Raw genomic sequence first — 18123 nt, 5'->3', positions numbered from 1 at the left:
GACTCATACGCGAGTGTAATAATTTCTTTATTATCCATATTATTATAGTTGTTTTCTTTATAAATAACAAGACCCAACTCAAAATGTTTCAGCCACAACTAGAAGGAGATGACGAAATGACGTCATATTTTAAATACACAGTCTGAGCTAGGACTGTAGAAGCAACGTCATGTTATGACGTCGCTTCCCAAAATTACGTCATTACACTTGTCATTACACGTGTGCTTCGTATGATTATTATTAACTCGGTTATGTTGAACCATATGGATAATAATATGTAAGAGGTCAATACCACTTTGAATAACGACCCAAACGTTTATAGTAGCATTCCTCTTGCATTAGACGGTATCTCCTTAATAATGGTCGTATCAGACCAATTTGGTCTAAAAACTTATTTCGGCTAAAGTAATTAACAGATATGGAACTATCCTATTGGTGACTCGGGACAAATTCGTGAGAAATATGCGACCGCAAACATTTGCAGGGCGATTGATTGTGCGCAACCCAGTACCCATAATAATCGCGGGATCAATGCATTCGGCCATATTGTGTGGCTTTCGGGCAGTCCAATCGATACTTTATGGAGCGCGTCTCTAAACTCTTTCCCATTATCCCTTTTAGTTCATTTCGTTCCTTCATTTTATTGTCATACATTTTGAAGAACACTTGGGCCATTCCCAGCCCAATATGTGATGGCACTTCGGCGATCGAGACTGCTGTATAAACGAGGTCGACCACAGACTGGTTATTTTATTTGTTTTCATGGAGTATCGGCGTCCTACTCGACGGTTAATAGTAGTGGATGCATCCATGATCAAACTTGATTGACATCCAATAAAATGAAATGAGATCCCAATATAATATCTGTCAATATGGGTTTAAGTGACGTCTGTTGCCTAAGCGCGCCCGTCATTAGCGGAAGAAGAACTCTCCAGTGAAAATGGGGAATCTCCGTTTCAGCCTATGACTACGAAATAGCGTTAGGATTCCGTTGTGTTTGTATTAGCCCTTCAGCCTTTATTTTCTGATTGAAATGCTCACATGAACAGTTTCGCACTGGAAACATCACTCGGCGAAGGGCAGTGGAAAGGGAAGAGTCGTGAGATAACTGATAGACAAACAACTGAAGTGATTTGGCGGTGCACGCCGAACAATAACACGCTGATTTGCCTTTCAAGGGGCGCTCACTCTCACAATCCAGCCGCTAACATGAACCGGGTATTACGGTCAACTGGCTTAACCGTTGCTTTGTCACTGGTGAAGAGGAACATGTGTAAGGCCAATTCTCGACAGAAAAGTCACCTATTAGCTGCACACAACTTGAACTGCCATCATAAAATCACAAACACAATTATAACGGCTAAGGTTGTGTAGAAATACTGGGATCGCATCCCAGTACCTGCGTCCACCCAGAGTCAGTTCTAACGGCTGGAGGTGTAAGGCCACTACACAGTTACATAGACTTCTCGTCCTTTCACCAACAACTATAATCAAAATAAAGTTTGTTTTGTTTACCGACACCACTACAAGCCATTGGTTAGTTAACATCGGCTACTGGATGACAAACATTTGATAATTCTGACTCATAGTCTTAGAGGAAACCCGCTGCATTTGTTTCATTAGCAGTATGGGGTCTTTTGAATGCACTTTCCAACAGGACGAATAACACATGCCAGGGTCTTTGATATATACCAGTCGTCGGGCACTGGTTGGGATGGGGAAAGTTAATCAACGTTAAATAGGGGGGGGGGGGGGGGGGGGTTTGGGTTTTTTTTTTTAACGACACCATTACAGGATATTAATTAAAGAGACATTCCTGAATTTGCTCCATTGTAAGATATTTCCGACTAATAAAATAGTTCTACGATTAAACTTACATATTAAATATATTTTAGTGTTTAGAATATCAGTGTCTGTATATTCAATATGTTTCTGGTCGTCTTAATATTTGTAAGAAGCCCAAACTGGATTTTATGTTCAAATAATTTCATACGTACGAAAAAACAATATTTTAGGAAATAAAATGAAATATAACCTAATACAAATATTAGAACGATCAGAAAAACGTTTAATATAAAGGCACTAGTATTTTATGCAGAAAAATATATTTGATATGTAATTAAAATCGTTAAAAAGTCTCTGTTAGTCCGACTAAGTCGATAACATCTTACAATGGAGCAAACTCAGGAATGTCCGTTTAATTAATCATCGACTATTGGATGGCAAACATTTGATAATATTTACACAGTCTTATAGGAAACCCGCTACATTTTTCCATTAGAAGTAAAGGATCTTTTCAATGCACTTTCCCAGTGGAAAAACTGCGCATACCAGGGTCTTTGATATACCAGTCGTGGGGCATTTGTTGAGGCGGGAAAATGATTATCAGAGAATGGGTCCACCAAGAGATCCTACAATCCACACATCATTAACCACTATCCAGGGCAGCCAGTTTAAATAAATCGTGTGTGTGTTCCAGGGACAGCATGCTTTAACCTTAATTTGATATAAGCACGAAAATCAAAAGTCAGAATGGAATTAGCTGTTGGCCATTGACTGGTAAATAGACACGCACATTCAGGAAATTCACGACAGGAAGGTTATCCATTAACAACACACAACTTTTAAATGGCACCACAAACCACAATAATTAGCATGTCACACGATGGGAATCAACTTTAACCGTGGCGAGTGACGTGGTGTGCATACTTAAAGTTAATTAAAGAATCGACGTGGCAACTGAACACAAACCACTATTAGAATGTCACTAGAAAAACACGTCTTGGGCACGATTTTTCGTTGATAGTTTAACCAAGGTTGGCGATTTAAGTGAAAACTGACCGTCTAGAATGTCACTAGAAAAACACGTTTTGGGCACGATTTTTCGTTGATAGTTTAACCAAAGTTCGCGATTTAAGTGAAAACTGACTGTCTAGAACGTCACTAAAAGAAGCACACGTCTTGGGCACGATTTTTCGTTGATAGTTTAACCAAAGTTCGCGATTCAAGTGAAAACTGATCGTTTAGAATGTCACTAAAAGAAAGGAAAGGAAATGTTTTATTTAACGACGCACTCATTTTATTCACGGTTATATGGCGTCAGACATATGGTTAAGGACCATACAGATATTGAGAGAAGAAACCCGCTGTCGCCACTTCATGGGCTACTCTTTCCAATTAGCAGCAAGTGATCTTTTATATGCACCATCCCACAGACACATACCACGGCCTTTGATATACCAGTCGTTGTGCACTGGCTGGAACGAGAAATAGCCCAATGGGTCCACCGACGGGGATCGACCCAGACCGACCGCGCATCGAGCGAGCGCCTTACCACTGGGCTACGCCCCGCAACTGTCACTAAAAGAAGCACACGTCTTGAGCCCGATCTTATGTTGAGAGTTTAACCAAGGTTCGCGATTCAAATGAAAATTGAGAATGAGAATTAGTTTTCAGAAGTTTATTTATCATCGGTTATTGGATGTCAAACATATGGTTATTTTGACAGTCATAGAGAGGAAACCCCCTAATTGTTTTTTTTTTCATTAGTAGCAAGGGATCTTTTATATGCACCATCCCACAGACAGGATAGCCTTTGATATACCAGTCGTGGTGCATTGGCAATGAGTACATGCGAAGATGAGTCACAAGGAGATTCATACTTTAATGAATAACAACACCAAAATACAAGCGATCGATTTTTACTTGAATCGTGAATAATGTTTAAACCGAAAACTCAGGCCTTAATTGTGCCAACAGGCATAAAACAAGGAATCACAAATAGAACTATTAGCATGCCATAAAATAAATAAATTTATATACGGAATAAAATGCATAACTTCAAACAGACATCACAAAGAGAAACGTTTAGCATGTCATAGAACAAACTACGTACATGTAACTGTAAATAAGCACTGATATTAGACAGTGGGCCATAAAATAAAATCCAGTTTTAATAAACAACATGACAAACATAACTGTTATAATGGTATAAGATAACATACACACGCAAACGCGCGCACACACACACACACACACACACACACACACACACACACACTCCAACGAAAGGAATACTGTTTACCAGTTCCTCTTTACTGCCAAATGAAGCCAATTTGGAGATGTTCGCTAAGGGCTACTGGTTTATAATTACATCTAAGAGATATAAGTAACATACTATTGTAACAAGAAAAACCCATATAGGCCTAGTATGGTTTGTTTAAAATACTATATAGGAGCGTGTGCAGATTGGGGGTCGGTGGGGTCGGAGATCGAAACCTACCCCCTGATCAGACGAACTTTCTTTCTTCTTTTTTTCCCCAATGTTTTCTGGGGGATGATGACTCCGCCCTCCTTTAAGCTTCACTCGCTCCCCCCCCCCCCCACCTTCCCCATCATAAATCCCCGCACACGCGCCTGCTATACCAATATTTAATGATTTTTCTATATTAAGATTTTGTATCCGATGTTAATTATTTGTAAAGACATGGTATGAATAGATGTCTCGGATCCTTCAGCCGCTTTACTGTCTCTTAAAACAGTTTATTTGTTGTAGGATTTGGCCAGAATGATAGAGTAATTGATGAGACGCCGATCAATGTCAAGGTCGTTGCCAAGACAACAGCCATATTGCCCTGCACTGTTGACCCTAAATACACAGAAGGATTCAACGACGAATATAAGGTATCAGTTATGACTAAACTGAATATAGTGAATATCCCTGTCGGAGAGGAGCATCTAATGTGGAGGGTGTCGGCCATTAATGGTAATATTGGGCGATCCCTACTACACCGGAAATGAAAGCACACAGGTCAGCGACATCATTTCAGGGCCGAGTTCAGCCGGACAGAGCAGAAAAAAACGTCCGCTAGACTGGTTTATGCGCTTCACGGTAAACCAAACGGCCACGTCGGGATCGAATCAAATAGTTCGCGAATGTTAGCAAAACGTTTGCTGGCTGGACTTGGAACTGATAGCTGTTTTTCGCCAACGTTTGCAAATTATTTTTGACTGGTTCCCAAAGTGGTAATTCGGTTACTGTGTAGCGTTAAAAAAAACTGTGTTGCAAACGTTAGCAACAATCGGTTCACTGAACTTAACCCAGCTCTTATCTAGAGTGATCTTATGGGTCTTTTTTATTCAGGGACATTTAAGGTTATGTTTAAAAGTGAAAGGGCCATAAGTAAAAGATAGGGAGATAATCTTTTTAGGTAATAGTCTTAGAGCAATCACTGCTTAGGATGGAGAGCGCTAGTGATTGTCGATTCAGTAATAAGTCTATTTAAGACTGCGAGCTCCTGTGAACGCTAGCTGTCCTGGACGCATTTCTTAGACATATTCAGGAGGTGAAGCACCTGCTTTCCATCTAGACTGCCTTTTTTCGTGAGCGCTCGATCACCCCTCACTCTGGTTGTCTATATGTCTCCTCTCTCTGTCTCTCCCTCTGTCTCACCCACTCACTCGGTCTGTCTCTCTTTGTTTGTCTGTGTGTGTGTGTCTCTCTGTCTCTGTCTGTCTGTATGTCTCTCTCTCTCTCCTACCTTTACATGTTAATTATTTGGTGTACTCTGCCATTTCCTAATACAATTTTCAAGCTCCTATTTACGTCTACTACATTTTAGCAGCATATTTGTATATGTATTTTTAAAACTGTAGGTCGTATGGGTGAACCCTGAGCATATTGTCATAAGTCTGCAGGATCGGCGCATGCTCAATGACATGCGCATTACGGTGGAAAGGCCATTTCTGAGTGACTGGAATCTGCACATCAGGAACATCAGTCTGAAGGACGCGGGTATCTACAGCTGTCAGATCAACACCGTGCCTCCGAGGTTCAAAAAGGTCAATCTGATCGTGCAAGGTGAGCACACGTCCAATATGACTGTCATATATATCATTACCGGTAATCATATCCCCTAACAGTATTTATATCCCCACTAACTGTCATATCAGTAATAATATCCCATACCAGTCATATCATTACCGGTAATCATACCCCTAACAGTAACAGTAATATCATTACCAGTAATCATATCCCCTAGCAGTAACAGTCATATCATTACTGGTAATCATATCACCTAACAGTAACATTCATACCTGATCATAACCAGTAATCATATCCCCTAACAGTATTTATATTCCCATTAACTGTCATGTCAGTAATAATATCCCATAACAGTCACTTAAGAAATTATATCTCCAACTAGTAACAGCTATATCAGTATCTTAACAGTAATAGTTTTATGAGTACTAATATTGTTCTAACAGTAACAGCCATGTCACTAATCGTATCTCCTAACGGTGACAGTAATATTAGTAGTCATGTCTCCAGTAATCATATTTCCTGACAGTAGCAGTTATATCAGTAATCATATCCCATAGTAACAGTCAAATCAATAAGATTTCATATCTCCTAACAGTAACAGTCATATCAATAATCATATTTCCTTGCAGTAACAGTTATATCAGCAATCATAGCTCCTAACAATAACAGTCATATCACTAATCATATGTCCTGTCAATTACAGTCATGTCAGTAATCGTATATCTCCTAACAGTACCAATCATATCCCATCCTATGTCTAATTGTAGTTCCTCCTAAAATCACGTACTACACACGTCCCACTGACATCAAAGTGCGCGTTGGGGACGACGTACAGCTCATGTGTAACTCCACTGGTATCCCTCCGCCGACAATCACGTGGTACCGGTTAAACAGATACAGCAACAAAGCAAAAGAAAGTAAGTGTATAACCAGTATTACCTTTAATATTTTTTCTTTTAACTTTATTAACGTGACTATATCCAAAAAAAGTTCAGGCACGTCCATCACACACCCATTCCGGACAGAGTTTTAATACTATTATTACTGTTTAACCAGTTAAACAAGGAAAAAGTAGTTCTTGCAAATCAGTTGGGGAGATAACTCCGAATAAAATCGTTGAAACAAGAAAAAACGTGTTTTGTTTAACGACACCACTAGAGTACTTTGATTAATTAATCATCGGTTAGTGGATGTCAAACATTTGGTAAATTCTGAGCCGTAGTCAACAGTTATTAGTTTGTTTTGTTTAACGACACCACTAGAGTACTTTGATTAATTAATCATCGGCTATTGGATTTCAAACATTTGGTAATTCTGACACGTAGTCATTAGAGAAAACCTGCTACATTTTACCCAATGCAACGAGGGATCTTTTATATGTATTTTTCCATAAACAGAAAACACATACCACGGCTTTTAACCAGTTGTGTTGCACTGGTTGGAACAAGAAAAAACCCAATTAGTTGAATGGATCCACCGATGTGGTTCGATCCTCCGAGGCAAGCACCTCAAGCAAGCGCTCTGCCCACTGGGCTAAATCCTGCTGAAAAAGAAAAAAGAAAAGAAAAACCAATTTATAAAATGTTTCACGTGTTTGATTATTTCTCTTTCCATCCGATAAACATTTAGTAATTCTGACAAAACCTGCACATTTTTATTCCATTAGCAGCAAGGAATCGTTTATATGCACTTTTTCACAGACAACATATCACATACCACGACTTTTTATATACCAGTCGCAGGGTAAAAACTCAATCAGTTCAGTCGAGCGCTCTACCGACTGAGCTAGATCACGATCCGTGAGCATTACACATTTCTTGTTCATCAAGTAAGATCAAGTATTGCAGTTATCATTTACAACACGAGACAGACAGAGACAGAGAGAGAGAGAGAGTACACTTTAATTTTCAGAGGAGTGTACAGGTCTTCCTCCCTTGGGTCTGCCCTTTGTGATATATATGTTTTGTCCTTTCAGAGATAGGTTTCGAAGGTGAGGTTCTTCGCATCCGCAACATCTCGAGGGTGTGCGCAGACAGCTACGAGTGTGTGGCCAACAACTCCGTGCCTCCATCCAAGTCGAGACAAATCAAAGTTACAGTGGAATGTATGTTATATGTGTTGTTGTTTTATCATGTTAGGGGTGGTGGGTTTGTTGTATTGTATAATAACGTTGCGTGCACATATTTCGAGATGGTGTGTGCGCATAGGCGTACGGGCTTCCATTTTTGTAAGTAGTTGCCCCATCTGCCTGGTGGTTTTCAATATTCATAACCGTCTTATCTATGATGAGATCATGTAACACGGGTAGTGTTGCTGATATACAACATTCCATCTAAAGAGGTTTTTATAGGTGATTCACCGAGTGTTTTTGGACTGTCTTTGTTAGTGGTATTTGTGTGTCTTGGATTATATTAAAAAAATCATATTGAAAACTATTGTCAAAAGGAATAATAATCAAAATCGGACATCAAACTCAGTCTCTGCCAAAGCTAGAGTCCAACGGTCGTTTAAATTAGTTCGTGACGGTGGTCTACCATAGGTTACTGTCAGTTACTTCGTCTTAAGAGGCCTGCCACTTCTAAAGAAATCTGGAGCTTAATTAACCTAACTCTCGCAACCTTACGGCCTCGTAGTGCAGTGCAAAAGGACTTTCAAAGACGTTGCCGTGTTGCTCAAGAAAGCCTAAGCGAGCTTTGTGAACTAGAGCTTAAGAAAGCCTAAGCGAGCTTTGTGAACTAGGCCCCTGTACTGTACAGAAGATCTGGAGCAAACAAGGCTAGACGTGCCTGAACTTTTAGTGGATATGGCACGTTAATAGAGTTGTCCTTCCTTCCAAAGAAAATTTTATTAAGAAATATCACCATTATTATTATTATTATTATTATTATTATTATTATTATTGGGTTTTTTAATTGTTTTATTTCAGACCCTCCAGAGATAAGGCTTCCCAATTCGAGGATAGGACAAATAGTTGGGCGAGAAACAATTCTCGAGTGCATTATCTCCTCCTCGCCGCTAGGTGTCACTGTGTGGAAACGTCATGGCGTCGAACTGAGTACGAGCTGGAAGTACGAAGTGGATCTGTACAACGACGGCCCGCACACCGTGACCTTGACCCTCCGCATAGCCAACATCGACCACAACGACTTCGGCATCTACATGTGTGAAGCGCTCAACCCACACGGCATGACGTCGGCGAAGATGATGTTGTATGGTGAGATATCCACACCAGTGACATGAAACCATCGTATTCAATTGGTTGTTTTTGGTTGCTTGGTTATTTTAGGGTTATGGGGTCCACTTTAATTTGTAGAAGGCGGGATGTACATGCATCATTTCCTTTCAACTTATTTTCGTGCTTATACCCAATTAAGGTTCAAGCACGCTGTCCTGGGCACACACCTCGGCTATCTGGGCTGTCTGTCCAGGACAGTGGGTTAGTTTTAGTGATTAGTGAGAGAGAAGAGGGTGTAGTGTCCTTACACCTACCCATTGAACCCTTAAGAACTTGCTCTAGGTTGGAGCCGGTACCTGGCTGAGGTGTCGTTAAACACACACATTCCTTTCCTTTTTATTTCAGAAGTATTTCCATTCACGAGACCTCCGCCTACCACGACGACGACAACGCAGTCGTATGTTCATTACACCCCGAAAGTGATGATTGTGAGTAACGCGGGCGGAAACCAAAAGCACGGGTCCGGTAGTTTCGGACACTACAGCGGCGGTAAAGTGAACATGAAGACCAAACTGACCCATGATAAAACACTGCTGACCAAACCCAGCGCCGGCGCGCAGTTAACAGGTATGGCAGTTATTACACATTTCAGGGATTTTAATTTTTATTAAGGGGGTGATGTTGGGGGTCAGATTTGTATAACTGAATCCTCGATCTACGGTCATTTATACTACAATGAAAAATAATGTTTGCTGATTTTAGAATGAATGGATGAATTAATGAATGAATGGATGGATGGATGCATGAATGAATGAGTGAGTGGGTGGGTGAATCATAGAATGAAAGAATGAATGTTTAACAAGACACCAACACGAATTCGTCGTTAGAACAGTTATCCTGCGTCTTTCGCCATAACAGGGGTATAGTAGGTCATTGTTGCACTCATCTTATTTAATTCGACTATCTCGAAGGCTTCATTTGACTTTCAATGACAGTAGTACAAAATGTTTAAGGGGGTGGGTGTATCATTATCTCTATCCATCATTCCCCTAAAACTTGTCCCCTTAGCATATGATTTTTTTAAAAAGGTACTACAAATGGTTTTAACAAATGCCAATGCTCAGTATTATGTTAATATGTTAAATGGCTATCCATTATCTAAGTTAGAAAAGCAATTAATCACTCACTTAATTTTTTAAAGGAGAGGTCTGATATCGTGGTTCTAGAGGAGTTTTTTGTATTAAATAGTTTTAGTAGTATTAATAAACATGGACCCGAATCTGCCCGACCCTTCGCAGCGAACTGCACACAACAATGAAAGAAAGAAATGTTTTCTTTAACGACGCACTCAACATATTTTATTTACGGTTATATGGCGTCAAACATATGGTTAAGGACCACACAGATATCGAAAGAAGAAACCCGCTGTCGCCACTTCATGGGCTACTCTGATTAGCAGCAAGGGATCTTTTATATACATCATCCCACAGACAGGGTGGTACATACCACGGCCTTTGATATACCAGTCGTGGTGCACTGGCTGGAACGAGAAATAGCCTAATGGGCCTACCGACGGATATCGATCCCACACCGACCGCGCATCAAGCGAGCGCTGTACCACTGGGCTACGTCCCGCCCCCTGCACACAACAAACATTCTTCTTTCCGTCCCTAGCTCATGTTTAGTACCAGTATTGCAATCAACACACATCCTGCCCCCTCCCTCTTGTACTCACAAATCCTGTAGTGTGTCAGTTGTTGGCCATCACTTTCTGAAATTGCTACTAATGCTAGTCTCCGACTGTCAACTGTCACGACGGAGTTGGTCAAGTCAACGGTTGCCTTGTGATTTCCACCACTCCCAACTTACGACTGGTGCGCTCAGATTAACAACTAATCGGAAGTAGGAGTTGTATACAACAGGAATCGAGCTGTAAGATCGCTCAGTATAACAACTGGACAGTCGTAGAAGTCGTCACGTCGGCCTGTCTGTCAACGCCGTCATAACAGTTGGTAGTCTTAGCCTATCATTATGTGACCTTTCAATATTTTATTACAAACATATACTGAAAAAAAAATAACACTGTTTAAAAACATGGAAGAGATCTTTCATCAATATAAAGTAAAATGCCTCTGGTAAAAGCTGTAGTATGCCTCCGTGACTTGTCAAGTAAGTTCACCAGCTAATATCGTCTGGCAAAAGCGCCATTACCCTTTTGACTTTCGTCATCTTCCAACCTGGATTCGTTATTTATGTTCTTTACAAATATTTGATTGTCACGGGATTCTCCAACGATAGCAATGCTAAACGTTATTTGGCGGTTCCTTTGGCTACTGGCCGAGTCGTAACATGTCATTGCAGGGCCGTATCTAACCTGAACTATTGGGGTAGGGGTTCTAAAAATAATCATGCCACAGTAATAAATGTCTTCTCCAGGGCTTAATTCACAAAGTGCCATTGAACACCATCGCAGTGTCCTTGCAAGTCATTTTGCATTATATTGCGCGAACGTAAAATTGCGAGACTTTTGTGAATTTATTTTTGGGGACTACTACCCCCTGCTCTCATCCCTTCTGCTTTGGAATGCCATGAATAGCTATGCATTAGTATAATTAGGAATAATAGTATCTTTAGTGTTTCGAAGCTGGGCTTTTGTGCTTGTTTATTTTTTTTTAATGGCGGGGGTCACAAGAGGTTTCTTGGCTCGCGTCAATTTTCGATTGCTTATTACGTAATGTATCACCTATTAATATTGTGTCAATTTGTTTCAGGCATATATCTTTTAATATTAAATAAAAATGGTATTCTGTTGCAGGTATGTTTGGAACCGGCAAGTACAATCGTGGATCATTTATGGTATCCGACCATACCGTAAATGTGCTGTTTTCTACATTACTCGTGTACATGTTGTCATGACAACTGGTATGACTGCACTCAAGAGTAATAGGAATGAACAAGAGCTAAAGTTTTGAACAATACAATTTGTGGAAGAACATAAAGGTGATGTATCCAGGCGCGGATCCAGGATTGTTTTAATAGAGGGGGCCCAAAACCCCTTGTTGTTTTTGAAAATAGAATTTAAAGGTCCTTGACAGATGTACGGGACATGTTTGCATTTTTGGTGTATTCTGTAATATATATTGTTTGACCCAAATTAGGGGCGGGCGGGTGGGCCCCTTAGGACTCCGCTTGAATCCGCGCCTGGTTTAGTAACAGGCGCTGCCAAGTTTGAGTAAAATATACGCCTTATTATTGCAGTGGGTTTTGTGGATAGACTGTGAAAACAGAAACATACGACAATTAGAGACAGTGGTCAAAAGAATTCATCTAAACAGATGAAGAAACGTGTGTTTTGGGGTGTTAGTTTTCTGCATACAATCGTAATAAAACAGAAATATCAGGCAATAGGACATTATGTCTAGCACGAGACCGGTTTCTGTCTGTATTAGAATTTGAAGACCTTCGAAGATTTGTAATCTCGTGGTTTCACGTTCAGAACGGGAATCGTGAAAACCTTGTACGTGAGCACTACTTACCTCGCACATGCGCACTACTCGATCTGTATGTTTTATTCTACACATAATCATGTAACATGCTGAAGTTATGTACCTAATGTAATGGGAATTGTGATTCTTAATGAGTATGGGAACGTGTGCATTTTAAAATCGAAATAGAGATTTAAGTCATAAATATCTACGCCAACCAACAGGTTATATACGTTGCTCCAAATGTGTAAAATGTAATTTACATGTTGTATATAAACGTTGGCTTTAGTTGGTGTTTTTATTTCAAGTATATAATATGAAACATGTATATTATATTTTTTGTTATGTCACATGCCAGTCCAAAAATTATTTCAAGTAAATCGAAGCCAAAATGTAGGCGAATCTAGAACAATTGCAACAGAATGGTTGGGGTTTTTATAATTATTATTTTATATTGTTATGATGGCCCAACTGAACGTTATACAGATATCAGCTAATATCAGGCATTTAGGAGGTACAAACCCTCAAAGTTGGTGTTGGAGGCCATATTGGATTTATGCTAATTAGCACCTTGCCCGGTATCTGGTTTGGGCGGATTTTGAATACAATGGGGTCATCTTAACACATTAAAACAAGTTAAAACCTTCTGTTGCAATATGTTCTAGGTTCAGTCTTATTTTCACTGAACTATAGCGTGACCGTGACCGTGACCTTCATTCCGCTCCACATGTATCGGACGTACACTTAGCCGGAAGATAAACATCCCTAATGAGTCGTTTGTTACGTGAAACTGATTTATTGTTCTGTTGTTGTCAAATATGTATAACTGTTATTCTTTAGTGATTTCCCGGATAGATGTCATTCGTAGATGTATGTACATTAGTATATATAGTACTATTTGTTGAATGATACAATTGCACTGTGCAATTTCATGTAAATGTATTTGTCAATACTATGTAACCAGTGACACGCGTGAGGAACATTTACTAGTACATGTATATGAAACAATATTATTTATTTTCAATTTTAGACATTCGGGTATAATATATTCAGTTATTAAAAGGCGAGAAAAAAAAAGAGAAAAAATGATATGTTCTTTAAAACTTATGTATTTCTGTGATAAGAAACTTAATTGAAAATGAAACATTATATCTGTTGTAGACCTCGTATTTGTGGTATGCATTAGAGGACATTATTATTATGATACTGTTAGTCTCAGTGGTGTGTGTGTGCGTTCGTGCGTGTGTGTCTGTAGGTAGGTTGCTTTCTACCACGCGAACAGCGAACAACCTTTTTCCATCGATAGCAATTCCCAAATGGTTTTCTTCGAATTTTGATTTTCATTAAAAATAGTAATTATCCCCACCCCAGTAAATAAATAACTATACAGCCTATCGGTGCATTCGAGGAATAAAAAGAAAATTAAACATATATAAATGTATAAATGCAGCTTCTTGAAAGCATGGAGAGTTTTGGAAATGTCATTTATTCGATGTTAATTTGTCATATAAGTACAGCGCAGGTTCATTTTGCATAGGGGCGTCGCGTTTCTTCGTATAGCGTTGGTACTGGTTAACAACATGTAAGTTTAATGTCACAGGGCCGTAGCTAGCAGGGGGCAATGGGAGGGGGGGGGGGGGGCAAAAACAAATAATCCGGAAAGCATTATAGAAATTTAAAGAAAATTTTCTTCTTAACTGTTTAAGGAGTTTTAGACTATTAACTACTCACTCCCCCCCCCCCCCCCCCCCCCGGCCCTGTGTCATGACTAGACTCGAGAATAATCAAACTAAAGCTCTGTGGCATCAGATTGATGAAAACAAAATTCGTATTTTACACAGTAGCTTGCGACCATTTGGTTGTCGACGATTGCCAAAGCATTACATAGTTTCTTCGTTTCTTCTAGCCTTCCCCTGCATATCAATATCAATAAAGGAAGGGCTGGAGATGACTCGAGCTAGGTGGAAACGGACTACTAGGTGTATCACTAGAAACCATTCGTTCACGTCGGGATGGCTTGGTGAAAACAGACTATTGGGTTTATCAATGCAACCCATTCGTTCGCTTCGTAGAAATGGACCGTTAAATGGTCACCATTACATACACCCCTTCCATTAATAACCTTCAAAGACATCCCGGCAAGTGCATCCGGCCGCTCGCAAATCCCAATTTTTAAGTTTAGGCATATACCTGTCATGTAATATATGTACACCTAATATATATATATATATATATATATATATATATATATATATATATATATATATATATATATATGCCAACATGCTGGTAGATCATCATAAAGTATGATTTATTTATTTTTATTTTTTATTTTATCAAATATGGTGTTACACATTATTTAAGGCTGTGGAATTGGACAATCCAACGAAAGACCAGACCAACCAATAAGATAACTCGACGACAGCATAGAGCTCAAGTTATTTTTTGCTATACGTTTTACAGTATAGTAAAAACTGCTAAACAGATACATTAATTAGTTGATGCACATTTTATCAGTAGTAGTAATTAAAGTGTTCACCGTGTCAGAAATGGTAGCAATTTTGGCTATTTTTAAGACATTGTATGATACCTAAATATATTACTTACATAAAATTAACAATGGTTATTTGTAGAAAAAATAAATATTATACCAATTTTTGTTTGTTTTTTGTTTGTGATGATTTGGTTTTTTTGTAATGCGCATGCTCCAGAAATGGAAGTGTTCACAATTTGATGCTTTGATGAAAAGATTTATTATAATAACCTGCTATGTCCAATAACTCAAACATATATGCCAAATTAATTTCCTGTTAATTAATGAACTATTATTTATTTATTTATTGCCACGCGGAACTGTTTAAATAAGTCCAAATAAGGGCGGGACGTATTCCAGTGGTAATGCGCTCGCTTGATGCACCGTCGGTCTAGGGTCGATCTCCGTCAGTGGGCCCATCTCTCGTTCTAGCCAGTTCACCACGACTGGTACATGAATATATCAAAGGCCGTAGTATGTGCTATCTTGTCTGTGGGATGGTGAATATAAAATATTCCTTGCTACTAATGGAAAAATGTAGCTGGTTTCCTTTCTAGGACTATATGTCAAAATTACCAAATGTTTGACTTCCAATAACTGATGATTAATAAATCAATGTGCTATAACAAAACGAATTGACTTTAATAAATCCAATCAGCACTCGGCTACTACCACACCTCGTTTCCTACAAGAGCCATAGCTCGAGTTCTCTTGACGGTAAGAGAGCTGGACGGACATTTGGACAGTTATTAACACTCTTACCGTCAGAGACCAATCTATATAAATTCTGCGCAATTGCTGCTTACCGAACGGTAGTAAAAGATTTCCGCGCCAATACAATAGAATCTAAGTAATGTCTGATTTCAGTGATCAAAAACAGCTCTAAAAGTGAAAGATAGGCCGTGGTATTTAAACATTGATTGATTGATTTATTGATTAATTGATTCATTAATTAAAACAAATTTTATTGTACAACTAACAAAAGAATCGGGCACAAGTTTGATAACTTACGAGGCCCTCTTCTATATACATACAATATACATGGCGACCTATATTACATAGCTGTATATTTAAACTACATTTTAAACAGGGATAACAATTAGGGTCTGTCACATCAATATTTCAAATAAATTGTGTGTGTGTGTGCGTGTGTGCGCGTGTGTGTGGGTGTGTGTGTGTGTATCTTGTGTAACGTTTAATATTCTGTTTATTGGGCATATTGATGCAGACGTGTATTAAATCTCTGTTGTTTACTATTGTTATAACTAGTTCATGTTTCCTTTCATTCTTTTATTAAATGGAAATCCTTAACCAGTGTACGCATACAATGGCTGCAATAAAGAGTGTATTGTATTGTATTGTATTGTGTTGTGTTGTGTTATGTTGTATTATGATGTGTTGTGTTGTGTTGTATTATGTTGTGTTATATTGTATTGTATTGTATTGTATTGTAATGTATTGGGGATGGGCATATGGATGGTGGGTTTTCTTGTTTTACAGGTGTGAGGAACAGATACAAGAATTTTCAGAAATGTGAAAAAAAGGGATGCAAAATTATTAATACTCTACATTTCAAACTGCATAGGCCTATATCCAAGGGGCTGCGCACCTCCTGCTGCACTCTTACTGAGTCCTCCTGCATATATTTATATTTTATAAAAACGTGGTTGGTTCAATATGACAACCACGATACTACAGATATTTAACAGATGTAATAGACATGTATCTTCAACTAAAAAAAATATGACAGATGTTATAAAACATGCTTACAACATGCAATGTAAATCAATCAATCAAACTTTCTTGTTAGGATTTATTTTTTGGTCCTTTTTTTTTTTTTTTTTGGTTTATAGCGCTTAGTTGCAGTGTACTGTTATTGGTAAACTATCGACGGAAGAAAACTGAGTCTAAGACAGAGGGAAAAAATGTTCGAGGAATTATTTATTGACGAATGATGTCAAAAAACCGGTATGAGACCGCTGATCGAATTGCTCCGAATTGAGCGCGGACAAAAGCGCGCAAGCCGTTGGGAATTAGCCCTAAAACGCGGACATGGATGGGTTGGATTTCTCCCAGAACGATTGCTAATGTGGTATTGACATCAAACACATGGCTGGCGTTTGATATCGTCACGTTATATTATTGTTATCATAACATCATAAATCTGTCTAATTCGCAAACATGACATATGTCTTCCATATCAAGTTAAAATGACACATGTAATGTCTTGCTCTGTTTTCTGTTACGAGGTGGGTTTTTTTGTCATGAATTTCATCCGTCCGTGGATAATTTGTGTGAAACACACAGCGGTGCAAAATAAAATGCGTTTATATGTCCTGTATGATTGTATGAAAATAATATCGAATATTGCCATAAACGTTGTTTTCTGGTTCCCATATAAAAAACCCTCCACATATTAATCACTAATATATACACTACAGGAAGAAACCCAACATCAAACAGGCCCGTACGCACAGGGTGGGGGGTGGGGGGTTGCGTAGACCCCCCCCCCCATTGTCTGCCGAGGTCCATCCGTGGATGTGTAAAAAATATTTTGAGGCAAAGAAACATTTCAAATTTACTTCCCAGAATGCAGAAAATGCATTTCCTGCATTCTAGATTTTAAAAAATTTCGGGGGGGGGGGGGGGGGGGCATGCCCCCGGACCCCCCTTGCAACTCCGGCCGTTGATTACGCACCCCACCCCACCCCCCTCCCATATAAATTTTTGCGTACGGGCCTGTCAAATACGTATTTAACAGGAACATTATTGAAAGTGGGTGCTGTCGGGTTTCTTCCTATATTGTGTGTATTATTGGTTAATATGTGATATATATTTTTTTTATCAAGGAGCTCGAAAATGATCGATATCGAGGTATTTAACGTCAAATATAGGGTTGCTGTTGTATTGGCGCGGAAATCTTTTACTACCGTTCGGTAAGCCGCAATTGCGCACAATTTAGTGTTTGTGGGGCCTAATTCACTAAATTCTCGCAACTTGCGATCTCGCAGTGCAGTGCTAAAAGACTTTGTTGTCTAGCAGAGCCTAAGAGACCTTTGTGAATTAGGCCCCTGGTCATCCTGGTGTTTCAAATAGCACGAAATGC

The 18123-nt window shown here is 39.1% G+C and overlaps 1 protein-coding gene across 1 annotated transcript in view; it reads left to right on the top strand.

Annotated features, from left to right (window-relative positions):
- Nucleotides 1-13232, top strand: part of LOC121388750 (limbic system-associated membrane protein-like) — a 28725-nt gene extending 15493 nt beyond the window's left edge. The window contains exons 3-9 of the mRNA XM_041520244.1: nucleotides 4556-4683; nucleotides 5656-5860; nucleotides 6592-6741; nucleotides 7800-7928; nucleotides 8751-9038; nucleotides 9405-9626; nucleotides 13150-13232. Of these exons, the coding sequence (XP_041376178.1) occupies nucleotides 4556-4683; nucleotides 5656-5860; nucleotides 6592-6741; nucleotides 7800-7928; nucleotides 8751-9038; nucleotides 9405-9626; nucleotides 13150-13232 (1205 nt within the window). The remainder of the gene's footprint in view (nucleotides 1-4555; nucleotides 4684-5655; nucleotides 5861-6591; nucleotides 6742-7799; nucleotides 7929-8750; nucleotides 9039-9404; nucleotides 9627-13149) is intronic.
- The last annotated feature ends 4891 nt before the right edge of the window (nucleotides 13233-18123 follow it).

This window comes from Gigantopelta aegis, chromosome 2 (genome assembly GCF_016097555.1).
Source record: "Gigantopelta aegis isolate Gae_Host chromosome 2, Gae_host_genome, whole genome shotgun sequence".
In the NCBI taxonomy this organism is placed as follows: Eukaryota; Metazoa; Mollusca; class Gastropoda; order Neomphalida; family Peltospiridae; genus Gigantopelta; species Gigantopelta aegis.
The sequence above is the reverse complement of the archived record's forward strand: the minus strand, read 5'-3'. Positions and strand labels throughout refer to the sequence as shown.